General features: G+C 40.0%; 1 protein-coding gene across 7 annotated transcripts in view; it reads left to right on the top strand.

Annotated features, from left to right (window-relative positions):
• The window catches only part of ZNF169 (zinc finger protein 169), a 55,722-nt gene extending 34,991 nt beyond the window's left edge, over positions 1 to 20,731 (top strand). For 2 of the 7 annotated variants that reach the window (XM_070375243.1, XM_070375244.1), the window contains 3 exons: positions 250 to 376; positions 961 to 1,056; positions 17,910 to 20,726. In XM_070375243.1, the coding sequence (XP_070231344.1) occupies positions 250 to 376; positions 961 to 1,056; positions 17,910 to 19,459 (1,773 nt within the window). In that variant the 3' untranslated portion in view covers positions 19,460 to 20,726. Of the gene's footprint in view, positions 1 to 249; positions 377 to 960; positions 1,057 to 17,909 lie in introns of all 7 variants that reach the window. The other 5 variants (XM_070375241.1, XM_070375240.1, XM_070375242.1 and 2 more) reach the window with 5 other exon arrangements.
• Positions 20,732 to 21,651: the final 920 nt, after the last annotated feature.

Genomic DNA, 21,651 nt, shown 5'->3' with positions numbered 1-21,651 from the left:
CAGCATCATAGATTTAGAGATTGATAGAACAGAATAGAGAACCCCTGAATAGACCCCCAGCAATGTGGGAAGAGGTTTAGTAGTCTTAAATACGTGGCAAAGGATTCTGGTTGAAAGCAGGGTCTATGGATCTCACCTGATGTTCCATGCCAGCCTTATTGCTGCCTCAGCCCTGGTTGGTAACTTAGGTTAAGTTGACTGGTGAGCCTGTGTGTTTTCTGGGTGAGCAAGGATGTGTTTGTGTTATAGGCATTAATGGCCTTCAGGGATGTGGCTGTGGCCTTCACCCAGAAGGAATGGAAGCTACTGAGTCCTGCTCAGAGGACCCTGTATCGGGATGTGATGCTGGAAAACTACAGCCATATGGTGTCGCTGGGTAAGGATGACCTGTCCCATGTCTCAGACTCTGCCTGTAGGCCTCTTAAGATTTAATGGAGTAGCCACCATGCTTTTGGCTCAGAAAGAAACATGTGTTTTCTCTATACCTCAGAGAATGTCTGGATTCTGTAGAGTTGGAAATGGTGAAGTTGTGCATGTGTGTGTATTTGTGTGATATGACACTGCATTTCTAGGCCCCTTCTAAGGCCAGGCCCTCCTTTAAAGTGATCTTACTTCAATTAAAACATGTACAATATCATAAAAAAAAAATAACCAACCACAATAAATGTAGTCCAGTTAAATAAAAAAAAATAAAAAAAAAATAAAGTGATCTTACTTCAGACGGCAGAGTATTTATATTCATTCAAGCACAGGGGAGAATCATATACTGCCTTTAGATCTGGGATTCCTCCCGCCCCTTAGTCATCTTTTCTCAGCATTCAGAGAATCTTTGTCCCCATCCATGCCCCCTGCCTGGCTTTCCTACCCGCTTCTGAGTCATTGCATTCCCTGACTGAATTCTGTGATAGCCTCTTAAGTCACTAACCGAAGGTCACCTTGATTTTTTTCCCCTGTGAGTAGGAATTGCCTTTCCTAAACCAAAACTCATTATACAACTGGAACAAGGAGACGAGCCCTGGAGAGAGGAGAGTGAATGTCTTCTGGACCTTTGTGCAGGTAAGTGGAAAACAGCAGGCAGACAAGGATCAGGGCAGTGAGGTGCTCAGCAGGTAAGGAAAGCGGAGCATTTGTAAGCTTCTGAGGAGGAAGCTCTTCCTCAGGCCTGCCTTCCATGCCATCCTACTTGGCCCAGAGAGGGCTTCCCTGGCCACCCCCTCTTTCCTTCCCAACAGAGCAACATCCACTCACTTGGTGTCCCTTGTCCAACACTTCTAAGATCTTCCCATTCTTGAACTTTTGTTAGCTGACCTGATCTTGAACATAACACTTGTCCTCTGAGACTAAGTCATCTATCCCTGCTAGATTCTGTCCAGTTTTTGTTTTTAAACTGGTAATGTTTTCATGTAGCAGTTCTACCCCATAAGTTCCCATAACTTTGTTTCTTTTATGATGTGTTATTTAAGATTATAACAGAGAGTGAAGAATTACACAATGAGTGCCAGTTTGCCTTCCATGCAGCCTAAGTGGTGGTGGTGATTTAGTCGCAAAGTCATGTCTGACTCTTGCGACTCCATGGACTGTAGCCCACCAGGCTCCTCTGTCCATGGGATTTTCCAGTCAAGAATACTGCAGTGGTGTTCTGCTGAAAGTTTTCACTTTTGTCTCAGGTTCAAAGGATTTCTTAACAAAATAAGCCATGCATTATATGCAAATAAATAATAAAAATATTTATTAGAGAATTATCTGGCTTACTTTCAATATACTAACATTGAAAGAAAAATGAAAGAGAGCAGAGAATACATCACCAGTTTGGATTTTCACCAACATTCAGACTTAAACAGTGCTAGGAAGTCCCATGTCACAGCACATCTGGAGTCCCAGTTGGGAAAAGGTCCCAGGTAGAGTGTCTGCTCTGTGGGTGAGACTTCAGAGATTGCAGTTTGGGGTTCCCGTTTATAATCCCAGGATGCAAACAGGATGCTCATCATCAATCTGTGAGCAAATTGCAGGTCTGGTTTCATGTTATGCTGTTTGTTTTGTCATGTAAAACTTGGAGTGTTGTTAAGGTCAGGGCTTGGTTGGCCAGGCCCCCTCCAGGAGCTTAATAAATTCCAAGATCTGCTCCCTATAGATATCTATTGTGTTTCTCTTCTGACACTCACCGCAGGTGTGGCTGACACCCACAGCAGCAGTCAGGGCAGTGTCCAGGTAGGTCAGAAGCAAGGTCAGAGGCCCGCTCTGCTCTTTTGCCTCTAAAGCCTGGACAAGACTACTTCTATTTTATTTCTCTAACAAGTGGGTTGCCATTTCTTTCTCTAGAGAATCTTCTTGACCCAGGGACTGAACATGGGTCTCCTGCACTGCAGGCAGATTCTTTACTGACTGAGCTACCAGGGAAGCTTGCAGACTAAGAAATATACCATTATATAAGACCAGGTGATAGCCGATACCTTTCCTGGTTGTGTCCTGCTCCTTCGCTCCGCCTCTGGGAATTCGACTTGTGCATTAGCATGCCTGTGACTGCCCTTAGCTTTTTTATCCCTTCAGTGGATCTTTTAACCATATAGAGAGTTCTTTTGCATGTTGGTAAACTTTTCTGCACATAATACCATATTGTATACCTCCTTCACCAGCTATATGTGAGATTCGTATTAAAATGTGCAAGTTTAGTTTATACTTTTAACATTTGTTATATATTGATTTCATTATATGGATATTTTAATGCAGTTGAATTATCATTTCTCTTCTTTTGGACATTTGAGTTATTTCTAATTTTTGTCTATGAAATAATGTTGCTGTATATTCTTATTTCTTCTTTGGAAATGCATGCAAGGGTTTCTTTCAAGATGCATACCTAGGAGCACAGAGACTAGTTCATGGGTGTGGGTAGCCTCAACCTGATTAGGTTATACCACATGTGTTCTGAAGCTGTTCAATGCCATATTACACTCCCAGCAGCAGTGATGAGTTCTTGTTCCACATCCTCACATTTTTCACCCATCTGTTTGGTTTGTGGTGAAATATCATAGGGATTTTGCTTTCCAGAGAGCATGAGCATCTTTTCCTGTGTTGACTTGGTCATTGGTGTTTCCTTTTCTGTGACTTGTCTGTTCAGGATATGTTCCTACTTTTGATTTGGGCTATTTCTGTTATTGAACTGTAGAAATTCAATATACATTCTGGGAATATTTAGATCTTTAATCCAGGTGGAATTAATTTTATGTGAATGTTGGGAGGTAAGGATAAATTTCTGCCTTTTTTTTTCATTCTTTTATTTTCAACATTCTTGGCATTTTATTTTTTGTTATTTATTTTTGCTTCTAAATACAACCATATATCTATAATTATACTTTATAGCAGACTCAATGCTTTTTCTTTTAAAAAAAGAACTATTATTAAACTATAATTATAATACAATAGAAAAATATTATTATGGTATAAGGTATGATACCTTATACTAGGAGGTATAAGGTATGATGCCTTATGCTAGGAGGTATAAGGTATCATACCTTATGCTAGGAGGTATAAGGTTAAATTTGTTAAGTTTTGATATCTGCACAGTCATACAACCATCACGATAATCCAAATTCTGAGCATACCTATCACTGCAGAGTTTCCTTGTGCCTTACTATAACTTCTGTCTCCTGCCCTTCCCTGTCCCCTCCTCCCTCCCTTACCCAGGTAGCCACTGACTGCTTTCTGTCATAAATTTGTTTGCATTTTTAGAATTCATATAATTAATCATGTTAATTCTTTCACCCAGTATAATTATTTTGAATTTTATCCATAATGTTGGGTGTGTCAACAGTTCATTTCTTTTGATTGCTGAGTAGTAATTTAGATATCATAATTATTTAGCCATTCATGGGCTAAAGAAATTTCAGTAGTCTCTAGTTTTGATGAATACAAATAAAGACTATATGAACATTCATGAAAAGTATTTGTGTAAGCATATGCTTTCATTTCTTTTGGATAAGCACCCAGGAGTGGAGTGGCTGGGATGAATGATACAGGGGATATTTAATTTTTAACAAAACTCACCAAGTAGCTGCACTATTTCACATTCCCACCAGCAGTGTGTGAGTTCTGAATGCTTCACATATTTGTCAACACTTGGTATTATGATTTTAATTTTAGACATTTTTATAACTGTGTAATAGCATCTTATATGGTTTTACCTGACATTTTCTTAATGACTTGTGATCTTGATAGTCTTTTCAAGTGCTTATTTGCTGTCTGTATATTTTCTTTGGTGAAATGTCATCTCAAATCTTTGGCCAATTTGAAAAGCTGGTTTCTTATGTTTTTATTGAATTTTGCAAGTTCTTCATATAGTCTGTATAGAAGTCCATTATTTGATTTGTAAGTATTTTCTTTGTGGCTTGCTTTTTATCTTCTTGGTTGTTGTTGGTTGTTTAGTCACTAAGTTGTGTCCGACTCCTGTGATGGACTGTAGCCTGCCAGGCTTCTCTGTCCATGGGATTCTCCAGGCAAGAATACTGGAGTGGGTTTCTATTTCCTTCTCCAGGGGATCTTCCCGATCCAGGGATCAAACCCAGGTCTCCTGCATTACAGGCAGATGATTTACCAACTGAGCTATTATCTTCTTAGTAGTGTTTTTCAATGAGAATTTCTTAATTTTGGTGAAGTCCAAGTGTAAATTTTTCTTTCATGAATTTCACTTTTGGTGATTTATTTAGGAAATCTTTCCAAAATGAAGGCCAAAAAAAGTTTCGTATATTTTTCCTTTTAAAAGTTTTATAATTTTTACTTTTCATTTAGATCTAAGTCTTATTTTGAGTAAATTTTTTTACTTGATACCAGGTCTGGATTTAAGTACAATTTTTGTTTTTTCTTCTTCTTTTGTATACAAATATCCTATTTTTCTAGCACTATTTATTGAAAAGACAACCCTTTCTTTGAATTTCCTGTGCACCTTTGTGTAAATTAATTGTGTATGGGTCTATATCTAATATAAACTCTATTTTTTTCCACTCTTCTCTTCATCCATCTTGATGCCAGTACCACATAGTCTTGATTACTGCAGCTTTGTAAGAAGTCTGGAACTTAGTATACATCCTCAAACGTTTTTTCTTTTTTAAAGTCGTTTTACTTGTGCTGGATTCTTTGCATTTCCACATGGATTTTAGAATCAGCTTGACAGTTTTCAACAAAATGCCTGTTGGAATATTGATTAGGATTGAATTGAATCTACATCAATTTGAGGAGAATTTACATGTAAATCATATACTCTGTCATCCAGTACATGAACGCAGTCCCTCTATTTTTATGGGACTTAATATTTGTCAGCATTGTTTTGTAGTTTTTCATACAAAGGTCTTATGCATCTTATCAGATTTATCCCTCTCTGTTTCATATTTTTCATGCTATTTAAAGTACTTTAAAATTTCAATTTTTTGTTGATAGCATATAGAAATAAAATTAATTTATCTATACTGATCTTGTGTCTGGTAAACTTCTGAAACTTCATCCTAGTAGCTTTGTAGGTTCTATATGATTTTCTACACAAATGACTAATTATTTGTAAGTAAGTATACTTCACTTCTTTCCATTCTTTGTGTCTTTAATTTCTTTTTCTTGCCTCATTGCACAGGCGAGAACATGAGTGCAATGATGAATTTAAATGGTGGTGAAAGGGGACATCCTTTCCTTGCTCCTGATCTTATGGGGAATGCTTTCCTCCTATGTGTAAGTTTTATAGCTACTCTTTATCAGCTTGACAAGCTTCCTTTCTATTCCTTGTTGATGAGTTTTTACTGGGAATGGGTGTTGGATTTTGTCATTTTTTTGTGGCATCTTTACAGATGATCATTGTGTTTTTCTTTTTTAATCTTTTATTATAATTTAGTAAATTATACATTTTTGTTGTTAAATCAGCCTTTTATTCCTGTTAATACAATGCACTGACATTCATATTTCATCAGTTTTACCTTCATTTTGTGTGTATGTGTATATTTTTTTAGTTCTTTGAAATTTTATATATGTACATTTCTGTAACTACCACTGTATTCCAAGATACAGGACAGTTCCATCACAAGAATCCCCCTTCTGCTACCCTTTTATAGTCAGAGCCTACACCCTCACTCTTCCCCTCTCTTCATCTGGCAACCACTAATCTGTTCTCTGTCTCTATAGTTTTGTCATTTCAAGAATGTTATATAAAAGAAGTCACATCATATGTTACCTTTGGAGATTGTTTTTTTTTCCTTTTGATATCCATACAAATTGTTGTATGTATTAGTATTTTATTCCTTTTATTGCTGAGTAGTAGTCCATGGTATGAATGTATCAATACTACAGTTTGTTAAACCATTCAGGAACATTTGAGTTCTTTATATTTTTGGCTATTAAGAATAAAGTTGCTGTGGACATTTGTGTGTAGGTTTTTGTGTGAATGTATGGTTTTTGTTTCTGGCATACATGCCCAAAAGTGCAAGTTGCTGGCCTATATGGTAAATATAGGTTTAGTTTTATAATAAAATGCCATACTCAATTTCCAGAATGGCTATACCATTTTATATTCGCATCAGCAGTGTTTGAGTGATCTGGTTTTTCTGCATTTGTGTCAGGATTTGGTGTTAACACTATTTTTTTTTTTTAATTGTAGCCATCCTATCAGATATCTAGCAGTATCTCCTTAGTTGGTGGGAGTAAGAAGTTTAGTACAAGCAGTTCTTCTCTGAGGAGAGCTGAGTTGCTCAGTGTATCTGAGTAAGTTCACTGTAGCAAGGCTTTCGGAGAAGGCAATGGCACCCCACTCCAGTACTCTTGCCTGGAAAATCCCATGGGTGGAGGAGCCTGGTAGGCTGCAGTCCATGGGGTCGCTAAGAGTAGGACACGACTGAGCGACTTCACTTTCACTTTTCATTTTCATGCATTGGAGAAGGAAATGGCAACCCACTCCAGTGTTCTTGCCTGGAGAATCCCAGGGTCGGGGGAGCCTGGTGGGCTGCTGTCTATGGGGTCGCACAGAGTCGGACACGACTGAAGCGACTTAGCAGCAGCAGCAGCAGCAGCAAGGCTTTATTCTTCTTGCAAAGAGACTTGCATTCTCCACATGGATAGATTAAGAGCTTATGAGGACCTGTTCATAGGTGGTTATTGCTGTCATTTTGTGAGGTCTTCCTGGCATGTCCTTAGCATCTACTTATTCTCCTCAGACAATCATTTTCCCTGAGTGGTTGGCAGGTGTGAGTGTGTCTTAAGATCTAATCTAATCTGATCACCAAGTGGTTCGGGCAAAGACAGTCTAACAAGTGGTGAGAGGAAAGACATAGTTTCTTCCTAGGTTAGCTCATACTGGTGATGGGCAGGCAGGGACATACAGACTCAAGTCCAGGGTGTCCACTTCAGCATCTTTGAACACTGCAGTTTTAAAAGGGCCAACTTCTGATAGTTCATTTCAGCTTGGTGGGTACCATGAAAGTTGATTGGCTCCAGGAATAATGGGTAGCATGAATATTATTAACTAGAGTTGTTTGTTTCTTTTAAGGTAGAATTTACTGGAAATGCAACATTTTAAGTATACTAGTCTGTGAATTCAAATAATGCATACATCTCTATAACACAAACTTTATCAAAATGCACATTACTGTTATCCAGATAGTTCCCTTGTGGCCCATCCCAGTAAACCCCTGCTCCCACCCCTCAGAGGTACCACTGTTTTTTGATTTTATTTCACCATAGATTAGTTTTGCCTGCTGTACAATTTTGCATAAATGGAATCATATAATACTTTCTTTTTTGTGTAAGGCTTCTTTCACTCAGTATATTTTTTAAGTGTCATCCATGCTGTGGCATACATCAGTAGTCTGTTATTTCTTTAACATCAAATAAGGTACCATCATATGAATATATATATATATGACTGTTTATCCATTCTCCTTGAGAAACACCTTGATGGCTTCCAGTTTTAAGTTGTTTTGAAAAAGCTGCTGTTAATATTCTTATGGTAATTTTTTGCTTGTTTTCAACAAACTTTTGTTTTCCATTTGCTTTGGATACATACCTAGGATGAATTAGTTTCCTAGAGTTGATTTAATTAATTACCACAAACTGAGAAGCTTAAAAAAAGAAATTTATTCTTTCACAGTTCAAAATCAACTTGTTGGTGGGGTTGGTTCTTTCTGGAGGTTCTGAAAGGGAGTCTATTCTGTGCCTCTCTCTTCGCTTCTGGTGGTTGTTGGCAATCCTTAGTGTTCCTTGTCTTATAGCAGCATCAGTCTAATCTCTGCCTCTGTGGTTATACAGCCTTCTTCCGTCTAAGTGTCTGTGTATCCAGATCTCCCTCTCCTTGTAAGGATACCAGTCATTGGATCAAAACTCAGTCTAATTGGAGTATAACCTCATCTTAACTTGATAACATGTGCAAAGACTCTTTCGAAATAAGGCCACATTCATATGTTCCAGGTTGACATTCATTTTGGTGGGATACTATTTAGTGCAGTACACTGAGTCATAGGGTAACTACGTGTAGTTTTATAAGAAATGACTAGACCTTTTCCAAAGTGGTTGTACAGTTTCTCATTTCCATGATCAACAGACATGTGAGAGTTCTTGTCACTTCACATCCTCCCCAACAGTTTTCATTTTATCTTTGGTGATGGATGTGTTGAGTTATCTCATAGGGGGTTTCCATTTTGCTCATGGTTAATGACGTTGAGTCCTTCTGTGTGCTTTTTGATGTTTTATATATATCATGTACTTTGTGAAGTATACATTCAAATATTTCTTCCAGTTTTTCTGCATTGATTTTTATAATTAAATTTATTTATTTTTAACTGAAGGATAATTGCTGTACAATATTGTCTTGGTTTCTGCCAAACATCAACATGAATCAGCCATTGATATACCTATTGTCCCCTGTCTTGAACCTCCCTCTCACCTCCCTCCCTATCTCACCCCTCTAGGTTGTTACAGTGCTCCATTTTGAGTTCCCTGAATCACACAACAAATTCCCATTGGCTATCTATTTTACATATGGTAATGTATTTGTTTCCATGGTACTCTCTCAATACATTCCACCTCTCCTTACTGCCCCCCACCACCCATGTTATTTTTCATTATTGAGTGTTATGAATTCTTTATTAATCCTTGATACTAGTCCATTGTCATTTGTACATTTTGCAAATATCCTCTCAGTCTGAAGCTTTTGTGCTCATTTTCTTAATAATAACTTCTGATATTTTAATATCGAGGAAGTCTTTTTCTTTTCTTAAATGTTTTTGTCATCTATATTTTCTTTAAAATGCTGTTTAGTTATAGCTGCTTTTATACTTAGATTTACAGCTCATCTTGAGTTAACTTTTGTATATGGTGTGAGGCAGGAATCAAGGTTTTGTTGTGTTGTTTTTTTTTTCCCATGTGGCTACACAGTGGCTCCAGCCCCATTTGTTGAAAAGTCTTGTATTTCTCTCATTGGATTGCTTTGTTGAATATCTAATCGCTGGCTAAGATTGGGTTTATTTTACACTCTCTCTGTTCTATTCCTTTGATTAGTATGTCTATCCTTAAACCAAACCATACTGTCTGTGCTACTGTAGGATCACTGAAAATCTTGAAGTCAGGTAGTGTAAGTCTTCTCCTTTTTTTTTTTTTTTCTTTTTCAAGGTTGCTTTGGATAGTCCTCTGCATTTCCACTTAAATTTTAGGATCACTTTCTCATTTGCAAAAAGAAAGAAAAAAAGAAAACCTGGGTAGTGTTTATTTTGAGATTTTACTCTATATGTGGAAAATTCTGACAGAGATGGGAATACCAGACCACCTGATCTGCCTCTTGAGAAATTTGTATGCAGGTCAGGAAGCAACAGTTAGAACTGGACATGGAACAACAGACTGGTTCCAAATAGGAAAAGGAGTACGTCAAGGCTGTATATTGTCACCCTGTTTATTTAACTTACATGCAGAGTACATCATGAAAAATGCTGGGCTGGAAGAAACACAAGCTGGAATCAAGATTGCCGGGAAAAATACCAATAACCTCAGATATGCAGATGACACCACCCTTATGGCAAAAGTGAAAAGGAACTAAAAAGCCTCTTGATGAAAGTGAAAATGGAGAGTGAAAAAGTTGGCTTAAAGCTCAACATTCAGAAAACGAAGATCATGGCATCTGGTCCCATCACTCATGGGAAATAGATGGGGAAACAGTGGAAACAGTGTCAGGCTTTATTTTGGGGGGCTCCAGAATCACTGCAGATGGTGACTGCAGCCATGAAATTAAAAAACGCTTACTCCTTGGAAGGAAAGTTATGACCAACCTAGATAGCATATTCAAAAGCAGAGACATTACTTTGCCAACAAAGGTTCGTCTAGTCAAGGCTATGGTTTTTCCAGTGGTCATGTATGGATGTGAGAGTTGGACTGTGAAGAAGGCTGAGCGCCGAAGAATTGATGCTTTTGAACTGTGGTGTTGGAAAAGACTCTTGAGAGTCCCTTGGACTGCAAGGAGATCCAACCAGTCCATTCTGAAGGAGATCAGCCCTGGGATTTCTTTGGAAGGAATGATGCTAAAGCTGAAACTCCAGTACTTTGGCCACCTCATGCGAAGAGTTGACTCATTGGAAAAGACTCTGATGCTGGGAGGGACTGGGGGCAGGAAGAGAAGGGGACAACAGAGTATGAGATGGCTGGATGGCATCACTGACTCGATGGACATGAGTCTGAGTGAACTCCGGGAGTTGGTGATGGACAGGGAGGCCTGGCGTGCTGCGATTCATGGGGTCACAAAGAGTCAGACACGACTGAGCGACTGATCTCATCTGATAGATAACTTGAGGTAGAAATTGCATCTTACCAATATCAACTCTTACAAGCCACTACCTAAATCTTTTCAAATTCATCTCAGCAAAATAAACATTTGTGAGATGCAGCTAAAGAGGAGTTTAGAAGGAAATTTATAGCCTTAAGTGCTTATTTTTAGAAAAGGTCTATGATCAGTGACTTAAGAAGCTAGAAAAAGAACAAAGTAAATGCAAAGTGAGTGCAAGGAATGGAATAAAGAAAATAAGAACAAAAATCTGTGAAATATAACACTTTATTAGCAGGAAAATTTGCCAAGAAAATGTTGAATGTCTGAAAAGAATATTATATATTGCTACTAAATTATATATTACTGCATAGACTAATCAAGAGAAAAAGAAGACATAAATAATTCAAGAGTGAAGGGGAAGTTACTACATCTTCTTGATACTTTAAAAGGATACTAAGGGGATATTATGAACAAGTTTATACTAACAAGTTTAACACCTTATATGAAATGAATGAATTTTTGAAAAATACTACAGATACGGAATGGGACAAAATCTGAATATAGTACATTTTTAAAGTAATTAAGGATTCCCGAACCTGCGCAACTGATAAAAACATTCCATATTTTAAAAGAATTACACACCATGCCCAAATGAAATTTATTCTACTTATGCAAAGCTCAGCATTAGAAACTCTGTACTACAGATTAGTCAATTTATATATCCTCTGATAGAAGCTTTCTCTCCAGCTCTCTTCCTTTCTTTTTAAGTCCTCAGCAAAGTCACATTTACCATCCATATTTCTACCAGCAGTCTCTTCTTGCTTTTTCTAGTATGTACCTCAACTCTTTCAGCCTCTAACTGTCATCTATTTCCAAAGCCACTTCCCCAAATTTTAGGTACTGGCTATAGCAGCATCCCACTTTTGGTATCAAAATCAGTCTTAGGGTTATTGAGTAACAGAACCCTTTGGATGTATTTGTATACACACACACACATACACACACACAAACACAAGATGTATTATGAAGAATTGGCTCATGTGACTATGGAGGCTGAGAAGTTCCAAGATCTGCAGTTAGCAAAATGAAGACATATGAGAGCCCATGGTTCTCTCAGGCTCTCAGTCTCAACACCCAGTAAGAACTACTATATCAGATCAAGTGTGATAGCAGGAAAAACAAAAACAACTCCATCTGTCTCCTCTCCACCACCCACCCTCCCATGTCTCAGCCAGAAGGCAACTAGCCTGGAAGAATTCCCTCTTATTTTGGAGTTGTTGTTCAGTCACTAAGTCATGTCTGACTCTTTGAGACCCCATGGAATGCAGCACACCAAGCTTCCCTGTCCTTCACTATCTCCCAGAGTTTCCTCGCACTCATGTCCATTGAGTCGGTGATGCCATCCACCCATTTCATTCTCTGTCACCACCTTCTCCTGCCTTCAGTCTTTCCTACCATCAGAGTCTTTTCCAGTGGATCAGCTCTTCGCGTCAGGTGGCCAAAGTATTGGAGCTTCAGCTTCAGCATCAGTCCTTCTACTGAATATTCAGGATTGATTTCCTTTAGGATTGACTGGTTTGATCTCCTTGCTGTCCAAGGGACTCTCAAGAGTCTTCTCCAACACCACAGTTAAAAAGCATCAGTTCTTCAGTGCTCAGCCTTCTTTATGGTCCAGCTCTCACATTCGTGCACGACTACTAGAAAAACCATAGCTTTAATGTCAGCAAAATGATGTCTCTGGTTTTTAATATGCTGTCTAGGTTTGTCATTGCTTTTTTCCAAGGAGCGAGCCTCATTTAATTTTGTCACTGTCTGCAGTGATTTTGGAGCCTCCAAAATAAGATGTGTTACTATTTCCACATTTGCCCCATCTATTTGCCATGAAGTAATGGGACCAGAAGCCGTGATCTTAGTTTTTTGAATGTTGAGTTTTAAGCCTGCTTTTTCACTCTCCTCTTTCACCCTGATCAAGAGGCTCTTTAGTGCCTCTTCACTTTCTGCCATTAGAGTGGTATCTGCATATCTGAGGTTGTTGATGTTTCTTCTGGCAATCTTGATTACATCTTGTTGAGTCATCCAGTCCAGCATTTTGCATGATGTCCTCTGCATGTAAGTTAAATAAGTAGGGTGACAATATACAGCCTTGACGTACTGCTTTCTCAATTTTGAACCAGTCTGTTGTTCCACGTCTGGTTCTGACTGTTTCTTCTTGACCTACATACAGGTTTCTCAGGAGACAGGTAAGGTGGTCTGGTATTTCCATCTTTTTAAGAATCTCCACAGTTCGTTGTGATCCACACAGTCAGAGGCTTTAATGTAGTCAATGAAGCAGAGTAGATATTTTTTTGGAATTCCTTTGCTCTTTCTATGATCCAACAGATGTTGGCAATTTGATATCTGATTCCTCTGCCTTTTCTAAGTCCAGCTTGTACATCTGGAAGTTCTCGGTTCATGTACTGCTGAAGCCTAACTTGAAGGATTTAGAGCCATTACCTTGGGAGAGAGTCAGTCTTTTGTTCTACTAAGGTCTTTCAACTGCTTTACTCAGTCTTCCTATTTAAGTGTTAAAGTCTCCCCAAAACACCCTCACAGAAACACCCAGCTGCTGCTGCTGCTGCTAAGTTGCTTCAGTCGTGTCCGACTCTGTGGGACCCCATAGACGCCCAGAATAGTGTTTAAATGTTTGGGCAGCCTGTGGCCAGAGCAGTTAATGCGTAAAATTAACTGTCACATATTTTAATATTTCTTTTATATTGTCTTAAAATCATGGAGATGGCATATTATGAAAGTTGTCTAGTTTCCAGGGATTAATTCAGATTCTTATCAAAAGTGTTCTCTTTTTTCACATGTGGACCAAGTCTTAAAATTCTTTTAATTGTTTAAAAGCAGTGAATGCCAAGCATTCTTTCTTCTATTGTATGGTATCTGTTTAACTCACTGCTATAATTTTATTCCTTACAATTACAGCTGCAGAAGGGAAAATTTCTTTAAGAAGCCATTAGGCGTGGATTTTTTTTCTGTTTCCTTCAGGATGTTTGTTGAACATCCCAATATGGACAGTTGTTGAAATACTTATTGGTCTGAAAAATCAATTGGCATGAGCATAGCTGTAGGTTATACATGAGTTTATAAATTGATCATTTTTTTATATATCTTGGCAACTTTTATGATTAACTGAAAAGAATTACCTTGGTAAAATTTTATTTCTTCTTTTATTGAGGAACTTGGATGCTTAAAGCCACAGTGAACACTGTAACTCTTAATCATTTTTAGTTAAAATTTGTCACATTACCAGATAGCATAAAAATGATGATGAGTGAACAGCCTTAGTAGAGACTAAGGCTCCCATAAGGACAGTGTTAACTGTATTTAAATCAGTCATTGTATTTAATACAAAAGACACTGAACAGCATACCTGTAATGGAGTAGTTTACCACTGGCCTTAGACTTTTTGCCTAGCTGGGAGTAAAACAGGTCAAGGAGAAGGCAGTGGCTGCTTTTCTCTTCCTGCTTTTCTCATAGATAAGGAGACAATAATGCAATACTGAAAGCTTAGCTTTCAGAGCTTTAGAATTACAACAAAAGTATTTCTTGGAAACTGCTAGCCAGAAATGTACATGCCTGCCATGAGTTTTGAAAATGTGGATAGCCTAGCTTAACAAAATAAACTCACTCATGGTTCAATGGACTGAGCTAAAGACCAACCATGATGGGACCCCTGATGGCCAGAACTGTATACAAAGACTGAAAGGATATTCACTTTCATTGGAAGTCCAGTAGGGTCAACAGTTGAGTGATTCAGTTCAGTTCAGTTGCTCGGTCGTGTCTGACTCTTTGCGACCCCATGAATCGCAGCATGCCAGGCCTCCCTGTCCATCATCAACTGCTGGAGATCACCCAAACTCATGTGCATCGAGTCAGTGATGCCATCCAGCCATCTCATCCTCTCTCGTCCCTTTCTCCTCCTGCCCCCAAGCCCTCCCATCATCAGAGTCTTTTCTAATGGGTCAACTCTTCGCATGAAGTGGCCAAAGTATTGGAGTTTCAGCCTCAGCATCAGTCCTTCCAATGAACACCCAGGACTGGTCTCCTTTAGGATGGACTGGTTGGATTTCCTTGCAGTCCAAGGGACTCTCAAGAGTCTTCTCTAGCACCACAGTTCAAAAGCATCAATTCTTCGGCACTTAGCTTTCTTCACAGTCCAACTCTCACATCCATACATGACCACTGGAAAAACCATAGCCTTGACTAGACAAACCTTTGTGGCAAAGTAATATCTCTGCTTTTGAATATGCTATCTAGGTTGGTCATAACTTTCCTTCCAAGGAGTAAGTGTCTTTGAATTTCATGGCTGCAATCACCATCTGCAGTGATTTTGGAGCCCCCAAAAATAAAGTCTGACACTGTTCCCACTGTTTCCCTGTCTATTTGCCATGAAGTGATGGGACAAGATGCCATGATCTTCATTTTCTGAATGTTGAGCTTTAAGCCAACTTTGTCACTCTCCTCTTTGAGGCTTTTTAGTTCCTCTTCACTTTCTGCCATAAGGGTGCTGTCATCTGCATATCTGAAGTTATTGGTATTTCTCCTGGCAATCTTGATTCCAGCCTGTGCTTCTTCCAGCCCAGCGTTTCTCATGATGTACTCTGCATAGACGTTAAATAAGCAGGGTGACAGTATACAGCCTTGACGTACTCCTTTTCCTATTTGGAACCAGTCTGTTGTTCCATGTCCAGGTCTAACTGTTGCTTCCTGACCTGCATACAGGTTTCTCAAGAGGCAGGTCAGGTGGTCTGGTATTCCCATCTCTTTCAGAATTTTCCACAGTTTATTGTGATCCACACAGTCAAAGGCTTTGACATAGTCAATAAAGCAGAAATAGATGTTTTTCTAGAACTCTTTTGCTTTTTCCATGATCCAACAGATGTTGGCAATTTGATCTCTGGTTCCTCTGCCTTTTCTAAAATCAGCTTGAACTTTTGGAAGGTCACGGTTCACATATTGCTGAAGCCTGGCTTGGAGAATTTTGAGTGTTACTTTGCTAGCGTGTGAGATGAGTGCAGTTGTGTGGTAATTTGAGCATTCTTTGGCATTGCCTTTCTTTGGCATTGGAATGAAAAGTGACCTTTTCCAGTCCTGTGGCCACTGCTGAGTTTTCCAAATTTGCTGGCATATTGCGTGCAGCACTTTCACAGCATCATCTTTCAGGATTTGAAATAGCTCAACTGGAATGCCATCACCTCCACTAGCTTTGTTCATAGTGATGCTTTCTAAGGCCCACTTGACTTCACATTCCAGGATGTTTGGCTCTAGGTGAGTGATCACACCATTGTGGTTATCTGGGTCATGAAGATCTTTTTTGTATAGTTCTTCTGTGTATTCTTGCCACCTCTTCTTAATATCTTCTGCTTCTGTTAAGTACATACCATTTCTATCCTTTATCGAGCCCATCTTTGCATGAAATGTTCCCTTGGTATCTCTAATTTTCTTGAAGAGATCTCATTAATCAGGGCTACTTCACAGGATCCTCTAGATTTAGCACCACACACACACACAATGAAGTTTACTGAATAGTTTGCTGAGGAGGAAGTGTAGGGCCTTTTAAGTGTTAGGAAGGGTTTTCATGGTAGCTATTATTGTTAGTATTAAAAGCTGGCATCTTAGACAAGACAGAATGAATAACTTCCTCTAAAAGGGTTAGATAGTAAATATTTTAGGCTTTGTAGTCTTTATGTTTTTTGTTGCAACTACTCACCTTTGCCTTTGTATATGAAAGCTGCTATAGACACAACATAAAGATTGAATGTGGCTGTGTCCAATAGACTTCTTTACAGAACACGTGTTTGGCTGTAGTTTGCTGACCAATGTTGTTGATTGTTCATAAAATACATCTCAGTTTTGATTGGTGAAGAAAGAAACATGTATGTCTGGAAAGGCCTGGTGTACTGAGTTTATTTAAGGTTCATGGTATTTTTCATCAGCTTCAGGTGGATAGAAGCAGGGTGATAGAACAAGGCATCCAAATTTGATATCTACAAGTTATTTTAGGTGGAAAGTTTCCATGTACAACAATTTGTATTTAAAAAAAAAAGCAAAACACTGAGAAGAGCAGGTCTTAGATTGATTGGGGTCACTGGGAGCCAAAATCACTTAAGGGGTTGTAGGCCTAGACTATGTCTCTGTGTTTCACTTGCAAATCCACACACCATGTTAGAGGACCCAGCACATAATCCTCTAGGAAATACTTGTTTAACTTCCCACATGGATCTCTGACCTGTCCTCTGTACTGCCTCCACTAGTTAGTTCAGTTCAGTTGCTCAGTCGTGTCCGACTCTGCGACCCCATGGACTGCAGCACGCCAGGCCTCCCTGTCCATCACCAACTCCCGGAGTTCACTCAGACTCATGTCCATTGAGTCAGTGATGCCATCCAACCATCTTATCCTCTGTCATCCCCCTTCCCTTCCCGCCTTCAATCTTTCCCAGCATCAGGGTCTTTTCAAATGAGTCAGTTCTTTGCATCAAGTGGCCGAAGTATTGGAGTTTCAGCTTCAACATCAGTCCTTCCAATGAATATTCAGGACTGATTTCCTTTAGGATGGACTGGTTGCATCTCCTTGCTGTCCAAGAGACTCTTAAGAGTCTTCTCCAACACCACAGTTGAAAAGCATTAATTCTTTGACGCTCAGCTTTCTTTATAGTCCAACTGTAGAGGGACTCCCTTTTTTGACCCCATCTTTTCTTATAGGAAAAGTCCCTAAAGAAATTTGTAATGTTATGTATTTTAACTCTCAGTAAAAGCATGTATTTGTAGATATTGTTTACACTGGTGTTAATGTCTGTGGCTTGTAAGATAATTGTATTTGGGGCACATGTATAACTCTGATGGCAGTGATTTATAGGGCTAGAGCTGGCTGTGATGCTTTCTTAAACCTCCTTAAGCTGGGCTGATACTTAGAGCTGGCTCATTATGTGGGTTTTATGTGTTGTAAAAGGTATGCATCAATATGTCACCATGGGTTGGAACGAAGGTCTTTGAAGGAAGTCTTTGTGCGGGAGCATCTGAGGAATGAGAACTAGACAAGTGTTAACCATCCACAAGATACCTTTGGTGATTTTGACTGACACTTTCTCTCCAGCAGAAGGAAGAAAAGAATTCCAACCCTGTCTCTCCTGCCCGGTGACTTTTTCCAGTCCACAGATCCTCCATCACTATATGCTCTGTGGTCATGCCCTTCAGATCTTCCCAGGTTCATCTGCAGAAAGCCACTTCCTACTAGATGCTCCAAGCTGCTTGAATGAAAAAGCAAAAGATGGAGAGAGAGAAGGCTCTGGCACTGTGTTTGGGAGGCTGCAGCTGAGTGGGACTTCAAGGGCATTTTTCAGCTCATCTCAAGGTCAGCCAGTAGACCAGGGAGGCAGTAGCAGTGGAAGAATAGACCAGGGGATGATCTCTGACGAGGCAGATGCAGTATTAACAGAGACAAACATCTCAGAATCTGGAGCAGTCATATGTGAAAACTATAGACTAGGATTTAGCAGAAAATCAAGCCTCTTTAGCCTCCAGAAGCATCATGTGTGTCCTGAATGTGGCAGAAACTTCTGCCAGAAGTCAGACCTCGTCAAACACCAGAGGACTCACTCGGGAGAGAAGCCGTTTAGTTGCAGAGAGTGCGGGCGAGGCTTTGGCCGCAGGTCCTCCCTCACCGTACACCAGAGGAAGCACTCAGGGGAAAAGCCCTACGTGTGCCGGGAGTGTGGGCGACACTTCAGGTACACATCCTCCTTAACTAACCACAAGAGGATACACTCCGGGGAGAGACCCTTTGTATGTCAGCAGTGTGGGAGAGGCTTTCGCCAGAAGATCGCCCTCATCCTGCACCAGAGGACACACTTGGAAGAGAAGCCCTTTGTGTGTCCAGAGTGTGGAAGAGGCTTTTGCCAGAAGGCATCACTCCTTCAACACCGTAGCTCGCATTCAGGCGAGAGGCCCTTCGTGTGCCTGGAGTGTGGGCGTGGCTTCAGGCAGCAGTCTCTGCTCCTCAGTCACCAGGTCACACACTCAGGTGAGAAGCCTTATGTCTGTGCTGAGTGTGGGCACAGCTTTCGCCAGAAAGTCACCCTCATCAGACACCAGAGGACACACACAGGGGAGAAGCCTTACCTGTGCTCCGAGTGTGGGCGTGGCTTTAGCCAGAAAGTCTCCCTTATGGGCCACCAGAGGACGCACACAGGTGAGAAGCCTTATGTGTGCTCTGAGTGTGGGCGTGGCTTTGGTCAGAAGGTTACCCTCATCAGACACCAGAGGACGCACACAGGGGAGAAGCCTTTTCTGTGTCCTGAATGTGGACGTACCTTTGGCTTCAAGTCACTTCTCACCAGACACAAGAGGATACATTCAGGGGAGGAGGCTGATGTGTACAGAGTATGTGAGCAAAGACTTGGTCTGAAGATCCAACTCACCTCTGACCAGAGGACACACTCAGGAGAAAAGCCATGTGTGTGTGATGAGTGTGGACGCGGCTTTGGCTTCAAGTCAGCCCTCATCAGACACCAGCGGACACATTCAGGAGAGAAGCCATATGTGTGCAGGGACTGTGGTCGTGGCTTTAGCCAGAAGTCTCACCTCCACAGGCATAGGAAAACCAAGTCTGGCCATCACCTCCTGCCACAGGAACTGTTCTCTTGACATTTCCTTTCCTTCCCTATGAGTGTCTAGGTGGTAGAAATCACTAGGAAATGTTCCACTTCTCTTAAAATGCAGTTGAGAAAAAAAAAGTTGTATTTTTTCAGTGATCATAAGATAGTTGATTTATGGTTTACTTCCTAACTGGCAGTGTGTTTTACTTTGCCAGGGCTGCCATAACAAAATACCAGACTTGGTAGCTCAAAGAACAGAAGTTTATTTTCTCATAGTTCTGGAGACTAGAGGTCCAAGATCAATGTGTAGGCAGTTTGGTTTTTATTGAAGTCTTTCCCCTTGGCTTGCAGATGATTGCATTCTTGCTGAGTCCTGAAATGGATATTTTTTTACCCTGTGTATGTACTTTCCTGGTAACTCTTTCTCTTCTTTCTGAGGACACCAGCCATACTGGATTAGGACTTCACCCTATGACCTTGTAAAGGCCCTGTCATCAAATAAAGTCATGACTTTATATGTTATGTTATGACTTCAGTATGTTAATTTGGGGGAACAATTCAGTCTTAACAACTCAGTCCTCTGGACCCCCTATATTCACATTCTTCAAGTACAAAATACATTCACCCCAAATTAACAGCAGCAAAAGTCTTAGCCCATTTCAACTTCATCTCTACATTCAAAATCTCACCTAAGTTTCATCTAAGTCGAGTGTGGATGAGACTAGAAGTGCATTTAATCCTTTCCAACTGTGAACCTGTGAACCAGACAAGTTATTTGCTTCCAAAATACAGTGATGGGACAGGCAGAGAATTCACATTCCCATTCTAAAAGTGGAAAGGATTGATTGGTCCCAAGCAAGTTTAAAATGTTACAAGGCAAATTCTATTAGTTTTTAAGGCATGAGAATGATCTCTGGTTGTATCTTCTGCCCTCTGGTCTGGCTGGTGTATGGGGCCCACTGAAACCATGGAAGAACCATACTGGCTCCCCAAACTTTTACTGTCTGGGCTTATTTTGGAAATGGCAGACCTGCTGGTCTCTGTTTCACCTTTGGGGTCATTCTTTCCTCTTCTTGATGGATAATATAGTCAGATAGTTAGCTCTATTCTCCCGTCTTGTAGAATCCCAGACGTCTAACAGCCTGCCTTCATTTTGTACCGTCTATGTCACCTTTAGTTCTACATCTGAGATGATTGATTGCTTCCAAACTTAGCTCTTTATTAAACCATGTCTAACTACACCATAGTATTCTTTCCAGAACATGCTTCTCATTTTCTGCAAAATAGATATCCACAGGCTGAGAATTTTCCAAATCTCCAAATTCTAGTTCTCCGAATTTTGTTTAACAGTTCCTTCAATTTATCTTTCTACTCTCACATTTTACTGTAAGGAGGGAGAAACAAGGTTGCACTTGTAACATTTTGCTTATAAATCTCCTTAGCTAAAAATTTGTTGCTTATGTCACAATTTCTACTTTCCACAAACACTGAAACACAGGCCAGGTTCTTTGCCACTTTATAACAAGGATTGTCTTTCCTCCAATTTCCAGTAATATGTTCCTTATTTCTGAGACTGCACCAGAATCACTTTTAATGTCCATATTCCTACCAACAGTCTCTTTTAGACAATTAAGGCTTTTTGTAACAAGTGCCTCAAACCTCTTCCAGCCTCTGCCCATCACCCAGTTCCAAAGCTATTCCGTATTTTCAGATATTACCCTCAATACCAAAATTGTATTTGTTTGCTAAGACTGCCATTATAATACCAGAGGCTGGAATGACTAAGTGACAGAAATTTATTTTCTCAGTTATGGAGACTGCAAGTCCATAAGGTGTTGACAGGGTTGTTTTCTATTTAAGTCCCTCTCCTTGGCTTGCAGATGGCTGCCTTCTTGCTGTGTCATTATACAGGCTTTCTTCTGTACATGTGCTGGAGAGAGAAAGTGAGCTCTAGTATCTCTTACTCTTATAAGGACACCAGCCCTGTTGGATAAATACCTCATCCTATGCCACTGTTTAATCTTAATTACCTCCTTATAAGCCCTATGTCCAAATACTGGAGAGTTAGGAGTTCCCAGCCTGAGATGCTTGCATTGGCACTTCCCATCCTGAGACGCTTGTATGCACACTGACCATGGCCAGTGAGGGCTGGGTAACGAGACTTAGGCTTCAGAGGTCAGACTCCAGGGAGAAGGCTGGGGTTGACTACCTTGAAGACAGTCTGAGGGGGCTAGTACAGCA

This window comes from Bos mutus, chromosome 8 (assembly GCF_027580195.1).
Source record: "Bos mutus isolate GX-2022 chromosome 8, NWIPB_WYAK_1.1, whole genome shotgun sequence".
In the NCBI taxonomy this organism is placed as follows: domain Eukaryota; kingdom Metazoa; phylum Chordata; class Mammalia; order Artiodactyla; family Bovidae; genus Bos; species Bos mutus.
Note: the sequence above shows the minus strand (reverse complement) of the source record. Positions and strands in the feature narration are given on the sequence as shown.